This window comes from Erinaceus europaeus, chromosome 10 (genome assembly GCF_950295315.1).
Source record: "Erinaceus europaeus chromosome 10, mEriEur2.1, whole genome shotgun sequence".
NCBI classification, from domain to species: Eukaryota; Metazoa; Chordata; class Mammalia; order Eulipotyphla; family Erinaceidae; genus Erinaceus; species Erinaceus europaeus.
The window spans coordinates 117,486,176-117,510,580 of NC_080171.1; the positions used below are offsets into that span (position 1 = coordinate 117,486,176).

At 38.0% G+C, this 24,405-nt stretch overlaps 1 protein-coding gene across 9 annotated transcripts in view; it reads left to right on the forward strand.

The window, feature by feature from the left end:
• Positions 1-24,405, forward strand: part of PIEZO2 (piezo type mechanosensitive ion channel component 2) — a 414,090-nt gene that overhangs the window by 339,810 nt on the left and 49,875 nt on the right. For 5 of the 9 annotated variants that reach the window (XM_060200658.1, XM_060200657.1, XM_060200652.1 and 2 more), the window contains 8 exons: positions 3,127-3,223; positions 4,119-4,278; positions 5,532-5,621; positions 10,486-10,607; positions 11,632-11,703; positions 16,182-16,288; positions 21,295-21,409; positions 22,611-22,670. In XM_060200658.1, the coding sequence (XP_060056641.1) occupies positions 3,127-3,223; positions 4,119-4,278; positions 5,532-5,621; positions 10,486-10,607; positions 11,632-11,703; positions 16,182-16,288; positions 21,295-21,409; positions 22,611-22,670 (823 nt within the window). Of the gene's footprint in view, positions 1-3,126; positions 3,224-4,118; positions 4,279-5,531; positions 5,622-10,485; positions 10,608-11,631; positions 11,704-16,181; positions 16,289-17,659; positions 17,759-21,294; positions 21,410-22,607; positions 22,671-24,405 lie in introns of all 9 variants that reach the window. The other 4 variants (XM_060200651.1, XM_060200655.1, XM_060200653.1 and 1 more) reach the window with 2 other exon arrangements.

Below are 24,405 nucleotides of genomic sequence, written 5' to 3' on the forward strand. Positions count from 1 at the left end.
GCAAACTCTAGTGTACTTCTGCTGTCAGGTATATATTTTGCAGTAGTTTATGGATATGTGTGAACATAAGCTCTCTCTCACAGAAACTGGTGTATATCTAGGTTTTGGGACTTTGTTAGAAAGTGAACCACCTGAGATGAAATTAGAGTGTACTATAAAAGGAAGGTCTCACCCGAGTAATGAAGCTGAAGGGTTGTCATTCCACACGTGAAGTCTCTGGACACAGTCTGAGGTGAAGCATGTTGAGGTGGCAATCGTTGCGTTGGTTAGGTTGTGGTCGGCAGATGCAATATTATTTGATATGGATTGGGAGAGGCATATGGGAAAGTGGGCCCTATCCAAGGGTTCCAGGACTGGGGGAAGTGGGAGCTCTATAGTGGAGATGTGAGGTTCCTGCTGTCTTAGGGTTCAAAAAGACAATTGATAGTTAATGTTATCATCACATTATTTGGTAATTGGGTTAACTTTGAAAAGTCCTTTTGTTAGGGTTTCCTGTACAGTACCCAGTATCTTGTATATAGCTGTGCTATTGGATGCTTCTAATCTACTTGGTCTAGGCTTTTGAGAGAGTCCGCATATCAAATACACAGCCTATATATTAAAAAGATTCGGTTTGTGTTTTGAAAAACTTTGAGACATACAATTGATTTTCCCCCTCTCATATTAATTAACTAGTGATTTATATGTCTACATTTTGCTAGGAGTGTACATAAACACCATTCCCACCACCAAAAGACTGTGACCCATCCCTCCCTATCAGAGATTTTAAAGATAGATTTAGGTATGTCCAGGGAAACGTGTTGAGGATATTTCTAAGCTAGAGAATCCAGACAAAATCATGACCTTTTAAGACTGAAAAACTAATTCGATGGGGCCAGAAAGTGGCACACATGGTTAAGTGCACACAGTACTAAGCACAGAGACCTGTGCAAGGATCCAGGTTCTAGCCCCCATTCCCCACCTAGAGTGGGAATGCTTCACAAGCGGTGAAGCACGTCTGCAAGTGTCTTTCTCTCTCCCTCTCTATCTTCCGTCCTATCTCAATTTCTCTCTGTCCTGTCCAATAAAATGCAAAGAAATGGCCACCAGGAGCAGTAGATTTGTAGTTACGGCAACAAACCCCAGTGATAACCCTGGAGGCAAAACCAAAAACAAACAAGCAAAAAAGCTAATATGAAAAGCATGTTTCAGTGAGAAAGGACATTCACACTAGCTCACTGCTGATTTGGAAGTAAGTTATATTCTTCTCTCATATAGTATAGTTCCCAGGAAATATACACAATTCAGATATCACTTTTCTTTTTCATTTAACTTTTATACGTATTAGTGATTTGATATTGATTTACAAAATTGTAAGATAATGGGCTATAGAACTCCATATGGTTCCCACCACCAGAGTTCTATGTCCCAACCCCTTCACTGGAATGTTGGTAGTTCTCCCAAAGTAGTTCTCACTGATATAAGCTGATTCTATAACTATCTATCTATGTCCATGTATATATTTTTATGTATGTTGGACTGAGCTTCACTGACGGGAGACAGGCGACCAGGGACTCGTGGCTGAGTGGTATGCAGATCAGTCTTTATTCATGCAGAACACAGCCCAATCTAAGCCATCTAAACTAAACGAAAACTAATATACTTGCCAAGTAGGGTGTAAACAGGATGTGAGGTAGAGAGGGTGGAGCAAAAAGTGACTGGTGCAAATCAGGGTGACTATGAGAGGGGGGCGGAGCAAAAAGACAGCATGAACTAGTGGGGATTAAATCAGTGCCCTGCGGGCAGGGCAGTGCTTCATTAACAGTGGTTATGTAAATAGAATACAGTGTTAAGCAGGGGGGATTAAACCAATGAAACAGAAGGGGTTTTAGAAGCAGACCAACATATGTCTGTATTTATTTATATATGTGTGTATTTTTTCCCATTTTATTTCAAAGGTCCTGTCTCTACTTCCTTTCTAAGTCACCTGTACACCTATTACTACTACTGAGGAGCTTTCCTTTTTTCCTCTTCTCTCTCATCAGAGAAACAGTGCCTGGCTTCCTTTGATATTTTCCAGATTCATTTCCCTTTCACTGATGGTAAAATAAATGATATTTCTGGTGTCAAACACTTCAGGTCCTGGTGGAGTGGGGGTTGCCGAACCCTCTGGTTTATTTCCCCTATAATTTTCTCCTATAATTTACCAAAATGTCTGGCTTCTTTAATTGCTTCTTCACTGGATATGGGTGTTGGCAAGTCGATCCATACTCCCGGCCTGTTTCTTTCTCTAGTGAGATAGCAGCCACCCCTTTTATCTGTTGGTTTGTAATGATTAATGCTTATTTAAAGTCTCCTGAAAATATTAACTTAAAGTAACTCATAATAAATCACTATAGAAGACAACTATGATCAACAAAGAGGATTTCTTTACCCAGAAATTGGTCCCAAACGACTCAAGCTACGTACTTTGTTTATACATTAAAATCTATTATCATCGGGCAGGGGAGACAGCATAATGGTTATGCAAACAGACTCTCATGCCTGAGGCTCCTAAGTCCCAGGTTCAATCCCCCGCACCACCATAAGCTTGAGATGAGCAGTGCTCTGGTGTTTCTCTCTCTTTCTCTCTCTCTCTCTCCTTTCTCTCTCTCTCTCCCTCTCTCTCTCTCTCTCTCTCTCTCTTTCTCTCTCTCTCTCACTCCATCTCTCAAAAATAAAATTAATTAAAAAAAAATTTTTTTAATCTGTATCATCAGCTTGTTTGTGATGGCATAAGCTGATAAGTACTATAGGTTTAATATCTCTGTCATGTGATAAGATCAGTATCAGAATCAAAGTCCTGAAGCTCAAGGCTCACCCACTTGCTATTAGGGAGTTCAGCTTAATAGGATCTCCTTAAAAAAAAATTAGGTGTTCCAAGTACAGAAAACACCACACTAAAGACTCTTCCTCTACACACAGAATTTAGTTTCCCTGAGGAAGCACCAAATGCCCACAGTAACCATGATTTTAGGCACTGTTGGCCCTGCCCACAGTTACTAGCACTGAGACTGTGAATTCTCGTACATGTTGGGATTACAAGATATCAACTCTTCACTCCCCAATGCAGAGTTTTAGAGTGTGTCTCTCACGTTTGTTTTTCAGATAGGAGCATGTGGATATATTGAGCAGTTAGTTAAAAATAGTTGCTGGTTGATCCAAGCTTTCAGCCTGGCCTGCACAGTCAAAGGCTACAAAATGCGTAAGTATGGAAAGCAGATTCGGGAGTGAATGGGCTGTTGTATTGTTCTCATTTAAATATTGGTTCAAAGTATACAAAGAAGGTGGGGAGTCGCTTCACAGGCGGTGAAGCAGGTCTGCAGATATCTGTCTTTCTCTCCCCCTCTCTCTCTTCCCCTCCTCTCTCCATTTCTCTTTGTCCTATCTGGCAACAACAACATCAGTAACAACAACAATAATAACCACAATAATAATGGTAAAAACAACAGGGGAACAAAAAGGAAAATAAATAAAATATTTAAAATATATATTATGTACTGTTGATACCCTTCTTTTTTTAATGTTTTTTATTAATGATTTAATAATGATTGACAAGGTTGTTGGGATAAGAGAGGTATAATTCCGTATAGTTCCCACCACCAGAATTCCATATCCCCTCCCCTCCACTGGAAGAGTCCCTATTCTTTATGGACCAAAGATCTTTATGGGGTGCAGAAGGTGGGAGGTCTGGCTTCTATAATTGCTTCTCTACTGGACATGTACATTGGCAGGTTGATCCATCCCCCCACAGCCTGTTTCTATCTTTCCCTAGTGGGGTAGGGCTCTGGGGAGGTGGGGTTCCAGGATAGATACCCTTTCTTCTTACCCTATACTAACTGATTTCTCCTGGGCAGAACCTGTTCCTGAATAGACATGCATTTTATGCAGAATTATTTCTTCCAGTACTCAGCACATAGATATTATTTCTCCGTTGCTCTTATTGAGGTGGAATGGAGGAAAGTGTTCCTTTCTTCCCAAGAGAATGAGTCAGTGCATCAGAATGTTGCTCCTATGTTTATGTGATTCCTTGGGTCTGATCATAGATACAGATTTTATAGTTAATAGTGAAAATGGATTTTTTTTTCTTTCCCCACCAGCTGCTGCTGATTCAAACTGCAAGCTCCCCAGCGGTGAAGCAGGAATTATTTGGGACAGCATCTGCTTTGCCTTCCTTCTGCTACAAAGGAGAGTTTTCATGAGCTACTATTTTCTACATGTTGTGGCTGATATTAAAGCCTCACAGATTCTGGCATCCAGGTAGGCCAGGCAAGAATATCGGTGGTTCCTTTAAGAAATAAATGTCTAAGGGAGTCGGGCAGTAGTGCAGTACGTGGCATGAAGTGCAAGGACCTGCAGAAGGATCGCGGTTCTAGCCCCAGCTCTCCACATGCAGGGGAGTCACTTCACAGGCAGTGAAGCAGGTCTGCAGGTGTCTATCTTTTTCTCTCCCTTTCTGTCTTCCCCTCCTCTGTCAATGTCTCTCTGTCCTATCAAAAAAAAAAAAAAATGGCCACAGGGATAGTGGATTTGTAGTGCTGACACTAAGCCCCAACGATAACCCTAGAAGTAAGAAAACAAATGTAAATAAATAAATAAATGGAATTTGAACATGACAAAAAAGTCAGAGTTACTTATAATCCTGAGTTATACAGCAGAGCCCTTCTCAAGAAATAACTCATTCTGGCTGAAATTTAAGTTGTATCACGAGCCAATGATGCTTTTCAGCCGAGGTGGACAAAGCCCAGCCCATGGACCAACATCATTTGATCTGATGCTGTCAAGTCAACTGCAGGTCACATTTGAAACTCAGTAGAAACTCAGAACATTTTTCATAGCAACATTAAGTGTTAATTTTTAAATTGATAGTTTAGTGTGGCCTACAGATGATATTAAAAATATCAAGAGGACCCTTGTCAAAAAAAAAAAAACTCCCCTTACCCCTGTTCCAGAATTTAGAGTATATCCATCCTCCTTCCTTTAATTTTAAGAAGAAATTGCTGAAAACAGAGAAAAAACATAATTGTCTGTTGTTTCCAACATCACAGGTGGGGCAGCGTGTGACTCCAGCCTTCTTCCAGACCTTTCCTATTTGTCTTTTCTTCCACTTGGTCTCTTTTCATTTAGTGGACTTTCTTCTGTATGACTATTACGACTAAAATACCATCTTCTTCTCCTTAAACTCCAGTCACCTTCCGATTTGCCCCAACATCATAGGTTTCTGAGGAAAGGCTGTGCAGGGAAGAATGATTCCCAGGAAAGTTATTGAGACTCTTAGGGTGGCCAGTGGTCCAGTATGGAACCACCCACCCACCCAGACTTCAGTGCACATTATGCTGTGCTATCCTGACCCACTGGAAAGGTTTAGGAATGACTCTTGGCCTCCCAGCCAAGAGACTACTCAATGCTCGAAAAGGAATGCCATGTTTTCTAACCCTAAATAATCATTTTCAGGGAAAGGTTGGTCACAACAATGAGAATACTAATCTTTTCAGTTTATGACTTTCCCTTAGAGGAGCAGAACTTTTCCAGGCCACCATTGTGAAGGCTGTGAAGGCAAGAATTGAAGAAGAGAAAAAGTCAATGGATCAGCTAAAGCGACAGTAAGTAGACTTTAGTTTACACTCTTTTATTTGTGAGGTGTGTAATCTCATCAATCAGTTCTTTGTTCTTGAGGAGTCTTTCTCCCTGAAAAACTATTCATGTTAATTTTCACAAATATCCAGAAACTCACTTGAACTAGGTCTACAAACTGCTAATGTAAAAGCAAGCAAACAAACAATCTGATCTTCAAGAATGAGAGCTGTCATGTTATGAAGAGGAGTCATCTTGGATAAGCAGTACCCAGTCTGAAGTCTTAGCTTTGGAACCTTAAGCAAGTTATTTACACACTCTGAATAGCAAGTTCCTATTTTTAAATTGGAGCTCACAGTTCTACCTGGGTTTTTGTAAAGATTAAATCACTAAATTTTCTCTATGTCTATGGGTTAAGTAGATAAATGTAATTGATCAAAATCCTACAAGAAATGGGAGTAGATGAAAAAGTCCTTATATAGTAGTGAAAAAGTCCATATACAGTAAACTTACAGCCAGTAAATACGCAGTGGTAAGAAAATAAAGGCGTTCCCACTTAGAGAAGGTAGTAGACAGGGCTGCCCACTATCCCCATTACTATTCAACATAGTGTTGCCAGTTCTTGCCATCGCATCAGGCAACAAAAAGGAATGAAAGGGATACAGATTGGAAGAGAAGTTAAGATATCACTATTTTCAGATGCTATGAGAGTATACACAGAAAACTCTAAAGAATCCAGCAGGAAGCTCCTAAAAAGTATTAAAAAAAAATACATTAAAGTGTCCAGCTACAAAATTTATATACAAAACTTGTTGGCATTTCTTTATGCAAACACTAAGGCAGAAAAGAAGAAACCTTGAAATCAACTTCATTCCCTATAGCAATAAAAACAATAAAATATCTAGAAATAAACCTAAAAAAATAAGTGAATGTCTTGTATACTAAACATTATGAGTCTCTATTCAAGGAAACAGAGAAAGATACAAAGAAGAAGAGAGAATATCCCATGTTCATGGACTGGAAGAATTCACATCATCAAAATGACTGTTCTGTCCTGAGTCATATACAAATGTAATACAGTCCTCATCAAAGTCCCACCAATTCTTTTAGAGAATCAAACAATGTTTACAAATGTTTATCTGGAATCATAAAATACCTAGAATTGCTAAATCAGTCTTGAGAAAAGAGAACAGAACTAGAGGTATCACACTTTCAGATCTCAAACTATATTATAAGGTCATTGTCATCAAAAGTGCCTGGTTATGGACCAAAAATAGACACACATACCAGTGGAATAGAATTGAAAGCCCAGAAATAATCCCACACACCTATGGACACTTAATTTTTGACAAGGGAGTTCAGACTATTATAATGTTGGGAAAATTGAGTTGAAATATGCAAAGGAATGAGACTGAACCTCTACATTTCACCATAGACAAAAGTAAACTGGAAATGAATCAAGGTCATGGATGCTAGACCAAAACCTATCAAATACTTAGAGGAAAGGCTTGGCAGACTGTTTCCATCTAAGTTTCATAGGCATCTTTAATGAAACAAGTACAACTGCAAGAAAGACAAAAACAAGAATAAACCAATTGGACTACATAAAATTGAAAAAGAAAAAGAAGCCACCACTCAAACAAAGAGACTCCTTAAGCAGAGATCTTTACATGTCATACAGAATAGAAAAGGCGGTAACAAAAATATCTAAAGAGCTCACCAAACTTAGCAACAACAAAAAGATGATCCCATCCAAAAGTGGGGGGAAGAGTATTAACCAGAGAGATCCAAAAGGCCAACAAATATATCAAAAAAATACTCCAAGTCATTATTATAAGAGAGATGCAAATAAAGATAATAAGATATCATTTTACACGTAAACATGCCATATATTAGAAAGCATAGCAACAGCTAATGCTGGAGAGGTAGGAGCAAAGGAACCCTCCTGCACTGCTGGTGGGAATGTAAATGGGTCCAGCCCTTGTGGAGAGCAGTCTAGAGAACTCTCACAAGGCTAGAAGTGGACCTACCCTCTGATCTCTCCTGGGAATCAAACACGCCTATCCAAAAAGATCTGTGTACACCTATGTTCATAGCAACACAGTTTATAACAGCTCAAACTTGGGAGCAACCTAGGTATCCAACAACAGATGAGTGTCTGTGAAAGTTTTGATTAAAGCAGAGTAGGGGAGTTGGGCGGTAGCATAAGGATCCCAGTTCAAGCCTCCAACTCCCCGCCTGCAGGGGAGTCGCTTCACAGGTGGTGAAGCAGGTCTGCAGGTGTCTGTCTTTCTCTCCCCCTCTCTGTCTCCCCTCCTCTTTCGATTTCCCTCTGTCCTATCCAACAACAGCAACAACAATAATAATAACCACAACAATGATAATAAACAACAAGGGCAACAAAAGGGGAAAAAATGGTCTCCAGGAACAGTGGATTTGTGATGCAGGCACCAAGCCCCAGCAATAACCCTGGAGGCATAAATAAATAAATAAATAAATAAATAAATAAATAAAACAGAGAGTAGCTCCCAAATATGAAAGTATATAAATACCATTAACCATGAACCCCATTGATGTGTCCTAGGGCTCATATTTATTCATATTTAGCACAAGGCCTATTTTATCATAATTTCTGGGAAAATATTAAATTGACCCACTGATGACACTTGAAAAAATCTTATTTGGTCAGTTGTAGAGAATGTTCTTAGAGTGATTTTCCTGCAGTGAATGAAACTTGTGAAGATTGGAAGTAAATTTATATATTTGGTTGTCAGGTTTAAGAGCTGCTGGCCATAAAATTCAGAACCTAGAACACGTTCCCCAAAATGTTATTCTCAGTCCACTCAGAAAAATCTCCTGAATATGCTGAGGACAGCCTTGTTCTATTCTGATCTGATTTCTTTTCTTTTTTTTAAATTTTTTTATTTATAAAAAGGAAACATTGACAAAACCATAGGATGTACAACTTCGCACAGTTCCCATCACTAGGACTCCGTATCCCCTCCCCTCCCCTGATAGCTCCCCACTGAACATGGGTGTTGACAGGTTGATCCATACTCCCAGCCTGCCTCTCTCTTTCCCTAATGGGGTGGAGCTCTGGGGAAGCAGAGCTCCAGGACACATTGGTGGGGTTGTCTGTCCAGGGAAGTCTGGTCTCATCCTGCTAGCATCTGGAATCTGGTGGCTGAAAAGAGAGTTAAAATACAAAGCCAAACAAATTGTTGACCAATCATGGACCTAAGGACTGGAATAGTGCAGATGAAGTTGTTGGGGGGTCCTCTGTTTTGTTGATAGCAAATCATTCTGTGTGTGGGGAGGGGAATGCTTAGAAATTAGATCAGAGAATACCATCTCTGATCTAACTTCCAAATTCTCTGATCTAATTTCTAAGCTTCCCCATACACACACACACACACACACACACACAAACACAGAATTATTTGCTAATTTAAAAAGATGCTATTGTGTCCTTCAAGGATAAATGGATGGAACTAAGGGTGATTATGCTTAGTGAGATAAGGAAGCTGCTGGGAGACCTTGCTCCTGTGCGGAATAGAGATGACTGAAACACATGAACTTGGGGAAAAAAGGGAAAAGTAGCCAACCTATCTCTATGCCTATGATTTGTTTAGAAGGGATGAAGTGTGATAAGGGATAAAACTTTGGTTGCAGGAGAGCCCGGGCCGTAGTACAGCAGATTAAGCGCAAGGACCGGTGTAAGGATCCTGGTTCGAGCCCTCAGCTCCCCACCTGCAGGGGTTCGCTTCACAGGCGGTGAAGCAGGTCTGCAGTGTCTGTCTTTCTCTCCCCCTCTCTGTCTTCCCCTCCTCTCTCCATTTCTCTCTGATCTATCCAACAATGATGCCATCAATAACAACAACAATAATAACTACAACAATAAAACAACAAGGGCAACAAAAGGGAATAAATAAATAAATATTAAAAAATTTAAAAAAACTTTGGTTGTAGGTATGAAATTATACCCATGTAATCTTATAATCATGTAAACCATTATGAAGTAGCTATTAATTTTTAATAAGTCAATAAAAACATATTTGCTAAATGAAATCACACTATCCTATAGCATGTTTGTTTTCATGAAGATGTGAAGTACACATACATATCATGTAAATACAAAATGGTACAGCTCTTTGTAGTACTATTTCTAGCTATTTAAACTGAATCTATAAAAATAACAATTTTGGGAGTCGGGCTGTAGTACAGCGGGCTAAGCGCAGGTGGCGCAAAGCACAAAGACCGGCATAAGGATCCCGGTTCGAACCCCGGCTCCCCACCTGCAGGGGAGTCGCTTCACAGGCGGTGAAGCAGGTCTGCAGGTGTCTATCTTTCTCTCCTCCTCTCTGTCTCCCCCTCCCTCTCTCCATTTCTCTCTGTCCTATCCAACAACAACAATAACAATAATAACTACAACAATAAAACAACAAGGGCAACAAAAGGGAAAAATAAATAAAATAAATATTAAAAAAAAAACAATTTTGTCGCACTTTTAACTTTGTATTGACTTTCCAGAATTTTTCATTTGTTCAAGAACATAAAATCTGAAATAATAAAGGATTTGTTTTCCCTCATAGTCTATGTTCAAAATGGGCACCGTACAAAGTATAAATGACTATAAAATAGTACATATCTTAGACCCTGGCATAAGTATGCTTGACTATTGTCTTGAGATTAGCATTGATGTAGTTTGAAATTGCCTGGGTATGTTTTTAAATGGAAGGAGATATTTACTGCTAATAAGACATTCATAATTCCAAAAGATTTACAGCTTCATTCATGATTCCAGCAGTATCCATGAAAGTGTATACTCCAAGTACTGACCAGACGATGAGTATGGTGTGTCCTCAGCACTGATCCTGCTATTTTATTTTTCAGGATGGATCGCATCAAGGCCAGACAACAGAAATACAAAAAGGGTAAGGAGAGGATGCTGAGCTTGACCCAGGAGTCAGGGGAAGGCCAGGATATCCAAAGGCTCTCTGAAGAAGATGATGAAAGTATGTCAAGACATTTTCTTCTTATTCAAGTAGTTTGAGGATGGATAATAATAGCATGTTATGGAAGGAAATAGCATTAAAGTAACTTTGCTTTTCATTATGACAATATCTTCAATGCATTTTCTTTTAAGTCTTGTCTTCATACTGTAAATGGCACATATTTGTCAGATAAAAATACATGGCAAATGAGTCCATGGATTTACATACAAGTATTTAGTCTTCCTCAAGATATCTCTAATCAACATATAAGCTAGCTTCTCTTCCTTAGATTTGTGTCTTTATAAACTGAGCATTACTTTGTTTTGTTGTGTTTAAGTTCCTTTAGGGATGACATTATAGACACACAATTTGATTTTGTCTCTGATTCCTATGTATTTTATATAAATGTAAAACATGTAGGCAATCTTCTATGTGGCATCCGAATAGAGTAAACCCAATCATTTCATGTTCAATGAAACGCAAGATGAAATATTTATTTGTCTTATCTAATGATATATCTGTTATAACCAATTAAGTTTAAAAGGCTTCGTACACTTGTTTGCATGTTTTTCTATATGAAATGAATCTCCCAGTAGGTAGTATCTATTAATCACCATTTATTTTTACCTCCCAGACATGCATTAAGATAAGCATACCAGAAATGTTTCTTGCATGTTTGTTAAGTTGTTTGCCACTAAATTCTTCGATAAAACTTGGGCAACATACTTTTTCTGTTAATTCAATAGAAAATGCATACATTTTTTGATGGATAATCCCTTCTTACATTTCTTTATCTGCCCTCAGTTACTAAGAAGAAAGTGAAAATGTGGCATAATGTTGATAGAATACCCAGCAAAATACCTCGCAAAACTAACTGCCAATACTTTTCAGATTCAGCTTAGTTCCTTTTCCTGACTTCTGGTGTATTTTTTTTTTTTTTTTTTTGCAATTTATCTAGACTTAACAATTGAGTCATTAAAGCATGGTTTTCAAATTTTGTTTTCTCACTTTACAAAAATTAATGTTTGGACCTATTTTATTTTAGGAGAAGCAGACAAACAGAAATCCAAGGGCAAAAAAAAGCAGTGGTGGCGGCCTTGGGTTGATCATGCTTCCAGTAGGTTTTCTTGATCCTCTTACAATTTCATCAATTCTAACCCTTATATCCTTGACCAGAATTCAGGCGTCCTCATTACCTGTGTGTTCCATGCATGGTTTCATCCTTGTGACTTGATAGGGGGTCAAAGTGTAGGAAAATTGTGAGAATGTAACTGTATCTCAGAGGTCTGTGAACAGTTGTTTTCCAGAGAAATGAATCAGCTCTTGCTATTCTGACTGGAGAAAGTCAAGTATGCATTTTGTGAACTCCCGAGCAACATTTATGAGCTCATACAAGGAGTAAGACTTGACTACTATGTTCTCCAGTTCTAAGGTTTAAAAGGCTGCTGATGAGTGCCTATTTTTATGACTGAAAATCCATAAAAAATTAGTTTTGTCTCCACCTTAGACTCTGACTTCAGGATGGTTACCATATTCTGTGTGTATGACCCTCTTTGTAAGGCACTGTGCCTGAATGCCAATGAGCCTCCCTCCTCTGACTCCCAGAGCTTTGATTTGATTTGCATGTGAGATTTTTTTGGTGATGTATTAAGTACAAAGATGAAGATAACCTCTAATGCATTTATTTTCTCTTCCTGACCCCTTCCCAGTTTCAAAAAATGTCTTAAGAATATACTTCAAATCCAGTAAACAGCGGCCAACCACCTGCAGCTCAGCCATGGCCAATTAACAACAGTATCAAAAAATAATTTTTCAAAAGAAGAGTTTGAGGGCCACATAGATTCAGTGTATTTCTCTTCTAATCATAAAAAAATGAGGAATTAATGGAACTCAATGACTATATTTGTTCTGCTTAGCACAGAAAGGTATCACTCACTACTGATCAACAATAGAACAGAATGACCCATTTCAATCTGACCTTCCTCTAGTTGATCAGATTATTTAATAAGCACCAATTATCTTGCAATTACTTGTAATGCTTTCAGCTTTGTGGCATGTATTGTGCCTTCCTAAGGACAACTAATATAATCAGAAAAGGAATTTCACCATGGTCATAAAATCTCATGTTGACTAGAGGAATTTCACTCATGAAATCTTCAGAATCACTAGAAAATTGAGTCAGAATCTCTCCCCAGAATTATGTTCACCTTGTTTTGGCACTTAGCTTCTCTCACCCAAAAAATAATTTTTCAAAATCAGCAAGCCACTTTAATGAAGTTTTTTTTTAATGTGTTGAGTATACCTGGACAGTATATTTATTTCTAAATAATGAACTTTAGCCTTATAACTGAAACAAAAATCACAAATTATAAAGTTTCATTTCACTTATAATCCAACTCAGATGACAAAGGGTTTAATTAAAATTCTGTGTGACTCAACGCATTGTCCATATTACTCATGTTGAACAACCTACTAGCAGTGACTGTGCCTATTGACTATCAAGTCACAAGTAAACTGTGCCTGTTTTCTGATTTTTAAAGGGTCTTTTGCTAGTTTTAGAGACCTATCCATTTCAAATCTGTGTCATACTGGATGTTTTAACCTTTCCCCTGGGGTTAATTCCCATTGCAATAATTGTGGTTATCTTACTCATGGAAACATTGTACTTTGGAAGGAATTGGATATGGTCTTTGATAATCATCTTAAAGTTGGTAATAATTTAAAGAACTTCCTATGAAAGTTATTCACTGTAGATTTCTAATTCATTTCACCCTCATTATATCAAGTTCTTGAAAACTTATTAAATTAGATGTGCCTCGTTTCAATTATTTATATTGCAATAATGCAGGGATATGTGGAACTCATAGTTTGGAAATTAAATTCTGACTGGTGTTAAAAGGTTTCTATACGATGTGTTTCCTGTGACAACTCTATGGTGAATGACAAAGAATGACCATATTGTTTGTTTTTTATACTATAATCATCTCCAAAACAGATCTGTAGATCTCCAAAACAGATCTGTAGATCTTTTAATATATATATTAAAAGCCCTTGTTTTAATCTCTTCAAGCTCTGGGCTTGTAAGTAAAGATTTCTAATTCATGGTTGGTATAAAAATATGTGTATTTGGAATACCCTGTGTAAATCTAGAAGTATAATAGTGCTTCTATGCTATTCATATTACTGATGACCATTCAAGGTTTTAGTTTGCTTCATAGGTGGCAAAACTCCCATTTCCATACCTATGTGCACACGTGCTGCATTATTGCCGTTCAATGATACCTTCCACTCCAGTTTTGTATGTTTGCGTGTGAATTCAGAACTTGCTAAATTATGGGCAACAATCACTGGCCATTGTTCCCTGTCTAAAATGTAGGGCCATATTTCTCGGTATAGGTGGTGGGATTTAAAAATGATTTTCACTCCCAGTAGTTCATCGATAGCTTTAATCTATGATGTGGGTATGGACACAGGTTGGAGGCAAGATATGAACCAGCAAACAAAACTTCTTAATACTGACACCAAAGGGACTAATCTCTATTATGTTCCTAAGATTTTTCAACAACATTTTATTTTAAAAAAATAACACTAAGAAAGTATCTCTTTAAGAAAATATTTCCTTCTATTCAAAATGCATTATTCCCAGTTCTCACAAATTGGTAGATTTTTAATGATAAAATCATTGTCAATGAGATTTTTGGGAAGAAAACTGGGCTTTCAGTGTCAACATGAGTATAAGTCATTGAAGGTATGATTGAATAAACCCTAAGCTACTTTTGAGCCTCGGTCCTATAATGAGGGTAAAATGCTCAATCTCGTAATACTCTATTTTCCCCAAATGGGACAGAGATGTAACTTCCCTGCAAATCTCTAAGCTTACATGAAAGCATTACTTTAATGGTCTTCCTCACTGTCAAACGTAATGCTCTGACTTTGGTTTGTTCTTGCTTATTCTTACCTTATGTTGTATTGCATTTATTTCCTCAGGCCTAGACCCAGTACTCTGGGCCTGGTTCTTTCTTCAAAAGAAAAATTACAAATCACAGTGCTTCTGTTCAAGGATATAAGGCCTAGTTCATTCACTCTGCATCTTCATGAATGGAGGCTTCAGATACATCTGAAATCATGGGCAAAATGACTTACCTTTTGGCCATACTTAGTAATATTCAAGCAGCAATCTAAAACAAGCCAAGGTTTTCCATTATCTTACCATGTATAAGTCCGGAAGATAAACGAACACATCACATTATGTTGTCCCAGACTTAACCTCATTTGCATTGAAAATTCAAATACGACTTGAAAATAGAAATCCTTTCCTACAAAATGATATAGTCACTAGAAATGTGTTTTCTGGGTCACTTTTCTCTGATAAAACTCCCAACTAGCTGTCAAACTGATAAAGAGTTGACACTCAAATTTCTTTGCATCACTTGACCTTTTTAACTTTCTCTGCTCCCATCTTGTAAAACGGTGATCTGCTTTTGTAGGAGCAGTATTTAACGAGGCGAGGACCGTGCATGTATTTGTTTCTTGGGCCATATATACTCACCCATGTGTTTAAACTCTCTTCAGACATCAGTAAGTGACTAAGGAGCTTCTTTGAGGTCATGCATCTGATAGAGCTAAAAACACAGGGACTGTGCCTACTGTACTGTCTCCCACATCATTGTGGAAATAGAGTTGGTTATAGTTCTGTCTTGGTTATATTTTCAATGGTATCAGTCCATTCCCTCCTCATGGCAATGTATTAATATTTTTAAACTCAATGCCTTGTGGTATAGGTTATACCTCTTATGGCACACACAAAGAAACTAGTTTTGTGCTGTAGAAAGTGAAATAGAAGATTCACATTGATTGTTGGTCCTAAATCATCTGGGTCCTAAATCGTCATATGGCTTTTCCATAAGTTGGATCCATTCAGATAAAAACCAAAGACTCTACTGCACTTTGACTTTTTTCTAAAGGTCCCACTCAGGTGCTGAGTTGTGAAACAGTCAGAGTTCTCAGTTGTTTTGTTCATTTTGGTACCAAAACTGTTCACTGTAAAGTGACCCAATGCAGCTGGGGAAGTTCCATTTGTTTTGTTGTCATCACTGAGAATTTACTGCTTGGGGACACGTGTTTTTGTTTTGTTTTTGTTTTGTTTTTCCCTCAGAGACACAAACTGAAAGGTAATGGGAGAGAGCAAGAGTGAAAGAGACCACAGCTTTCTCCAGTGTGTTGGAGGCTGGGCTCGAACCTGAGTCATGCCTGATGAAGTAGCACACTTTCCACGTGAGCTGTTTTGCTAGCCGCTCTACGTACAGTTTGGAAAGAGGAAGGAAGAGAATACAGGCACACAGGAACACAGTAGGGACCAGTTCTATGCAGAGTAGATATGGCCTCCTGACTTCTAGACCCAATTATTCCACAGCTTTATAGCAAGAGCCCCAATTGAGTTCTATTCCTATGTTCATTTTACCTTTACCAACAACTCTTTATTTATAGAGTCTGTTTATGGATAATTTGTGAATCTTTTTGGGGGCATTTCAGTAATAACGCCCCAATTACTTCATATTTCGTTCAAGAAATAAGCACATATTTTGTTTTACTTAGTGGTCAGGAGTGGAGATTATTATTTGTTTGAAACGGATAGTGAAGAGGAGGAAGAGGAAGAACAAAGAAAGGAAGATGAAGAACTTCCACGAAAGTCCGCTTTCCAGGTAATTGTGGGGGTGAGAAGGCCATGCCTTTTGCTAGTTAGAAAATTCTTTTTCTTTGTGGCAGACTTTGGTTGCAGGGTATAGTCTCTGTTATAGTCATTTGCATTACAGCTCCCAGAAGCCTCAAATTCACATCTAAAATTGTTTTTATTTCCTTTCGTGCTGTGTGAGAAATTTATTTCCCCTGGGTCTGTCTTTATTCCCTTGCATCAAAAGCTTTTCTGGTGCTCTAAATGAGAAGTACAATTTCCTCAGGTGAGCATGACATTTCTGTTGCAAGTAGGAGCTGAAGAAGATTTCTGGATTATTTGAGGACTTGGATTTAAGCTTTGATTTGTGAAATAGTCAATGAGACAGTCATGTACATATTGATTTGTAGTTTGAAAATCAGTATCATTTGTGTTGCTCAAGTTTTTGAGAAATTACTAAAATAATAGAAGTCTTCCACAATTTATTTTTTTATTTGCTTTTGAATAGAGACCAAGATAAATTGAGAGGGGGAGGGAAGACAGAGAGAGGGAAAGAGACAAAGAGACATCTGCAGCCCTGCAGGTGGAGACCAGGGGCTTGAACCTGGATCCTTGCGCACTGTAATGTGTGCGCTTAACCAGGTGCACCACTACCTGGCCCCAGTGTGGTTTTGTTTGTTTGTTTTCTTTTTAACAGCTTAACTGTCCTTCTTTTTCAGAACTTGCAGTATCATTCTCAGCAATCTTGCTCATTCAGTAAATATACACTCAAGTTTTGTTAAACAGGACTTTGTCATTAAAGTGATACTTGGGATAAAAGATGTTGTTGTTGTTGTTTAAGTAGCCACATGCTAGGAGTGCTTTTTTTTCCCCATGTAAAGCATATATAAGTATATATAAGATGCCCAACAGGCCATAAGTCTCCATGCTCAGGCCACTATGAGTTTCCTAGCCACATCTTCTCAGGTTGGCATGTGGTATCTACCCCCCACCCCATCCAATGAAACAGAAGAACTAAAATGTTAATAGAAGCACCTTGTCTGGTCTTTTCTCACTGTCCCCAATGCTAGTTCAGAGTGTTTCTTGAAATTCGTGTCTGTGTACATGTGAGCTGGCTTTGTTTTTTATTCTAATGAGCTTTCTTCTAATGATCATTCTTCATGCAGCAAAGGAGAGAACATGATCATCTTCACCACTTTCTGGATTGCAATGTGATGACTAATCTCTTTTATTTCTAGTCTCCAACAAGACCACTTTTCCTTCTAGCTTCCATAATGGGCTCATTTTAACCAACTTGATATCATTGTAGAAAGGATCTCACACGGACGTCATGTGTTAAAACTGTTAACCTATTGTTTTTGTTTTTTTCTACTAATTACTCTTGCTTTGTCCTTCTTTGTAGAGAGCTATTGGGAAGTTTGCATCAGCCGTTTTAGCCTTGCCAAAATCTGTCATTAAACTTCCCAAAACTATTCTTCAGTATTTAATCAGAGCTTCAAAGGTATTTGATGTTTTCGGATATGTGGTGTGTGACCCTCTGCTCCGTAGAACTTTAGACAAGCAGATCCTTGTTGCCCTCAATCTGCATTTTCCCTGTTCTATATCTCATAAAAATGAATGGACTATAGCAATTTAAAACATCAGGCAAACCTTTCCCAAAAGACCCTTGAGAAGTCAAATCTCGTATTGCTTGAGAGCGTGGCTTCTTAGTGGACAGACCACCAGCCTATCAAAAAATAGAAAGAGAAAATGCAAATGCATATCTACGGTCCTCCTAGTGTTGCCTAAGTCACACCTCATTTTGAAAGGGTCACATCTGATTGCATGCATCAGTTTTGATGTGTAAAAAGTATGATTTTCTTTTCTCAGAAAGCTGGTAAAATTACAAATAAGCTAATGAAAGACTCATTTTTGCACCATCTCCTTTTTGGCTAGTTTTAAGTCTTTCTTCCTAAATTGAATTCTATTTTCCATTCACTTTCTTTCTCTTTTTTAAATTTTCTTAGTGATAATTTCGATTTGCAAAATCATAAAATAACTGGGGTCTAATTCTGCACCCGTTCCTACCACCAGACTTCTGTGTCCCCATTCCCTCCACTGGAAGCTACAATAGTGCTCCCAAGGTCACAGATATGGGTTGACTATTATTTCTATAACTATTTGTCTATATTTTTATATGTCTGCCCACTTTTTTAGTCAGTATACCACCTCAGTTGGCTGAACTGCCTTGCTGGCTGGCTAACTCCTCACTCCCAAATCTTCAGGAATAGCACTGAAGAAATTGCTTTGAACATATCTGTTAATTAAAACATCAAAGAAATTATTCTGCTTCTTAAATTGTAGTTAGAATTTTTAAATAAGGAATTACTGCTCCTATATTTTATATGAAACATTTTCTCCTATTTTAATCTGGGATACAAACTTAAACACTTGGGTCTTTGCATTCTTCCGATGGTTTACACAGTGAGGACACCATTTATTGTTTTGTTTTGTTTTTTACATTTTACCTGCAACTTTCATTTAAATGCAGGTTATGTAGATTCAGCAGGTCCAGTGAGAACTGAAAGTCTGTTTCTCCCTTGTTCCCACGTGCGCACAGCTCCTGGTTCACTTGGAGTAGCAGGATCTAGGGTTTCCTTTTTTTTTTCAGATAAATTAATATTTTTAAAATGCTAGGATTCTGATTTTTTGTTAACTTTCACTATTGTTGTTCTTATGACATTCTTGTCACGTTGCTAGCTATTATATGAGCCTCTTCATTCATATTTAAAATTATATATGTGAAAGGTCAGTTTGTAATTACCCCCACCTTCCTTTTTTAAAAAAGAAACCTTCCATACAGCATAACAAAGATAACCCATGAGCCTTTTACCAACTTCATTGAAGGATGTCCTTTTCAATAACTTTTTCTCCAGCTTTACAGAACAAATGCCCCTTTGCAGGGCAAATCTGATATAGTAAAATGAATACCTTGTCCCTTACTTGATATTATAACATTTAAGATAAAAATCACTCACAAGATAAAGTGGGGAATGCCTATCAGAGATGGGCCGGTTTGGAGACGTAACATGTCGTTGTGCACAGTTTTTGTCTTCCTAGTTATGGTAAGTGGTGTTTGTGTCTAATTCCTTAGAGAGACTTATCAGATTGGATGATTGGGTGATAGTCACAGCTACCAAGTAAGAATGGAGAGATTTCCATAAGAAAATGACTTCCTGACTGAGTAAATTAGGATTTTTTGCTTCTCTTTTACTGAAATAGTCAAACTAAGGTAAACCTAAGGCTTTCTCAGTAGAACTGCAGAGCGTTGATATTTAGAGACATTACCAGTAGGATGCCTACCTACAAATAAAGATTTCATCACAGGATTTCATTTTTCCTCTTAACTTGTAGTGCCCAAATTGTCACCTCAATAAAAAGGCACTGCTACACTTAATTTAAGAATCAGATGTAGGAGCTTAAAAAAATTTCAAAATCTTGATGGAACTCATCCTTTCTATAACACCTCTTCAATTCTATCCTAAATATCCCGTTCCCTCATTCCTTTTTCCAGTGGTTTCCTTTTTATTAGGAGCGAAAGAATTTCTTCAACTTCTGTACTGATTACATTCACCAACCCTGTCTTACTTTTATTTTCTTCTGTTTGAAATCCTTTAGTTATCTAGAAACAATACTGTTATGATGCTCTTTTTTTTTAAAGGAAATGTCACTATATATTTCCCTTATACATGAAAATTTACATTAGCAATCCAAATTTTGTAAAGAATCATTATTTTGTGAAAACAAATTTGCTTCTATTCATGTATATTTTATTAATAATCTCTGAAGGTTATTAATAGAATTACCAATAAAAATATTTAATAGAAATCTCTATAAATTCTTTCATTTGGTCCTTGATGTTCCAGCCCATCTTTTTATTGGGGGAAAAAAAAAAGAGCAAGTTTGTCATAAATAGGATACATTTTTCTCTCCTGAGTTTATTATTGAAGAATAGTAAAAATTTTATATTTGTGTTAATTCTTTATATCTTGAGTTCTATCAATGATAAAAAAAATAAATCTTAAAAAAAAAATGTTCTGACTCAGGAGCCTATGACCTTTATATTTCTATATGTGGGCAAGTTGAACCCTTTTTGTCTTTGCTAACATAGTGCCAACAGTTTCCTTACACTGTGTTTTTCAAAGATTACAGAAATCTGAAAATAATTTAGAATAGAAATGGAGGTGTCTTGGCTTACAACCCACCCCCCACCAAAAAAAAAAGTCTTCAATCATAGTAATAGAAAACCCAGCTTCCCTGAGATACAGGTGTGTGTGCAGGTGCATGAGAAGCATGCCTGCTTGGCTTGGTGACTATCTGTCTATATTGTATATGGCTGGTCATGTGTATAAGGCTTCTGTTTTTGTTTCTCCTGCATGAAGCGGGACACCTGATGGGTGGGCCTACATTAAAAAAAAATCATTGTTTTGTAGTCATCGGTTATAATAATGCAACTATTTTCAGCTCTTGAATGAAAATAGGAAAGGCAACCAAAATCCCAACAGTTTCTTTTCTGTATCATTCTGGAATATCTTCTCAGCCTTCACCTGATTACCTGCTTTTTTTTTCCCTTTCCAAATACTAATTAATCAATAAAGTCCTTTCTCAAGTTGCTGGTAATGGCTGGGTTTACTTTAGTCCGACTTCTGGATTGTCCCTGTTGTGTGAAATGCAGGAGAATCAAGAACTAAGTATCACGAGTGGTGGTATGTGGGAACTTGGTATGAGGGTAGCTTGTATGTTCGCTGGATCTCATGATGGTTTGTGATACCAAGTGAAATCTGTTCCTACGATGTCCTTTTTTTTTCACATTTTACTTTATTATAATAACCATATTATAGGTCACCTGGGAATATTGAGAAACAGGGGAGAGAGGGTTATTTAGTTACTCTTGGGAGAACAAAAACATTTTCACCAGTCAGAAAGTTTGGTCTTGGTTCCTTTTCTTTTAATTCAAATGATTGATGTCAGAAAATAACTGAACTCTTCTCCCTTCAGTTTGTTTATCAAGCCTGGATCACGGACCCTAAAACAGCGCTCCGACAGAGACGCAAAGAGAAAAAAAGGTCTGCAAGAGATGAACAGAAGCGAAGGAGAAAAGGGTCTGGGGAGAGTGAGTATTGTGGAGGGAGCAGGCTCTAGGCAACACTGCCATCTCTATGGTTCTTAAAATAAGAACAGCAGATCACAAGGAGATTTGCAGAGGCCAGGAAGATAGCTCAGTATGTTAGGACACTAATTTATATGCCTGAAAGCCCAGAGTATGCAGGTTCAGTCCTCCACCTTATACCTAAACTAAGCAAAGATCTGATAATCCTTTCCTTCCTGACTCATTCTCTCATTTATAATAAATAATTGTTAAATTTATTTATGTATTTCCTTTTTGTTGTTATAGTTATTGTTGTTACTGATGTCATTGTTGTTGGATAGGACAGAGAGAAATGGAGAGAGGAGGGGAAGACAGAGAGGGGGAGAGAAAGAGAGACACCTGCAGACCTGCTTCACCGCTTGTGAAGCGACTTCCCTGCAGGTGGGGAGCTGGGGACCAGGATCCTTACGCCAGTCCTTGCGCTTTGCACCCTGTGTGCTTAACCCACTGTGCTACCGCCCGACTCCCAATAAATAAATTTTTTAACTTACCTATGGAGAATGAAACTCCTACATTCTAGGCGGCATAAAGAGTTTTCTTTTTCTTCTCAGAGCCAGGTAATAAGGCACCAAAATAAACTCACATAGTACTAAGCAAGGGTCCTGGTTCCCCACCTGCAGGGGGGTTGCTTCACAAGCAGTAAGGCAGGTCTGTAGGTGTCTATCTTCCTCTCTCCCTCTCTATCTTCCTCTCCTCTCTCAGTTTCTCTCTGTCTTGCCCCCCCCCCCAAAAAAAAAGGCTGCCAGGAGCAGTAGTTCAGGCACCAAGTTCCAACAATAACCCTGGAGGCAAAAAGAAAAAAGAAAAGTTTTCTTCTCCTTAATAGCCTATGATTTTAACATGCACAAAATATTATTCTTTCTTATTCTTTTTTCAACTTTTTCAAATATCAAAAGTATTTTGAACTCAGGCCATTTAACAACAGGAAGCCAGAAAGATTTGTCGGGGGGCGCTGGTGGTGGGGTGGGCTCTGCCCATCTCCAAAATGTTATTTTTATTATGGACAGAAGACCAAATTCCTACAACTTTTCCCATGCAACTCTTAAAATAGGCAGAATGCTTTACATTTATTTAAAAATGTCCATTTAACCCCCCAAAAAAATCTTATTGGCATTTAGTTTACCCTAAGAATATCTAACTCATATTTGTTTAACACACTTAGCAGGACCTGCGGTGTGGGAAGCACAAGAGGATCAGCCAACAAAGAAGAAATCTGATGGGCCAGGTAATGATATAAAGGCAAATATGACGCGGGGGAACCTGGAAAAAGATACTTGCCCAGATGTTATTTCATGAAAGGCTACGAAAACTTCATGAATCAAATACCATTTTTGAACTAGAGCTCAGTGATCAGTGTCCCTTGAAATCTCATTTCTAGTTACATTGCAAAGTGATCCCTAAATATTAACCTGACCTTTATACACATGGTGAGGTTTCGATAAAATGGTCAATTATAGTGAGTTCATAAATCCCTCTGTCAAAGTTTCTATGAAAGTGATTTTTAGGGAGCGAATTGTAAAGGTCCCGTGGAAGCTGTCTGAATGCAGGTACACACAAAGAAATATTGGAAACTATTTCATAAAGAGAAAAGAGAAATAAATGAGAGGTAAGTAGAAGGGAAGGAATGAGAGTGACTGGAAAAGCATTGGGCCAACCTTCTGTTTTATGAGAGGAAAACCAAACCCAGTGAGTTTGTCCAGAATCCGACAACTACTCATGATTGCAGGGACAGAATCCATGTCCTCTTACTCCCAGCCCACAGTGTCATTTGAATGCCACATAGAAAAGGCTTGTGTGGAAAATGTCTCCATGCAGGGGAAAAAATAAAAACTATATATATATATATATGGAAGACAAAACAAAAATGAAATGAACTCATATGCCTCTAGTTGCACAAGTATGCCACTTCCTTTATCTCTCTAGATTGAGGAAAGATTTTCAGTCTCTAAACACAAGTACTTCCAACGCTGCCATCTGCTGGTAAAAGGAAAAAGAGAGAGAGAGACTTTCCAAACGCTGTGCAAAAAAACCCTCTGTGGTACAATTCATTAACCTGCCCTCTATTTCCAGATGATTTGACTCGCAAGTATGTGAAACCAGATGTTCTGTTATTGCTTTAAAGCCTTGTCCAGTGCTAGTGGCGGACACACTAGACTGCATGTCTTCTTTGTCATGCACTTTTCCAAGAGTTTTAGACATACTGAATTTTACAGTCCCCTCAAAAACTCTCTTTTCCATCCAGCAGATAAAGAGAACTAAGGCAGTCATTAGCTAACTTTATCAGCTCTACACTAAAGGGCAGAGCTGTAGTCTGAACTCGTGGACTCTGAACGCAGAATCTGTGTCCTTAACCACTGTGTCCTAAAGTGTCTGCAGCTAAAAATATTTTAAATCAAAATCCTGATTTTAAGCTTTTAATCAAAGTGTATGTCATTCACATCTCCAACTTTACAGCAGCTTTCGTTTTTACTATCAGGACCACCAAAACAACACAGTAAAATAATTATGCTCATCCTCACCCCCGCTATAAAAATGTCATAAATGTGAGAAAGAAAAAAGAAGTTGTCAAAATATATAAAATGGCATTGAACCTCAACTCTGCTAGCCTCCCAGTTTCAGACTCTCTTTTTATGTCTACTGAACAATTAGATCTATCCACATTAGAGGAAACATAGACCTTGCTCAATATCTTAAAAAAAAAAAAAAAAAAGCAAAGCAGGAATGTAGGTGGAAAGAAATCTCTCTCTCTCACAGAACTGCTGTCCTATGGGCACTGCAGCACCTCTGGTCTGTCTGCTCTCCTGTATCAAGTCTGCTTTCTGCTTTCTGCACACAAGCAAGGCTATTTGGTGGACACAGTTTCTCAGTGGTTGGGGCAACAAGCACAGTGACAGCATAGGCAGGAACTCCTTTCAAACAGAATGTCAGCCATCTCTATTCCCACCTTAGTGGATCCCTTG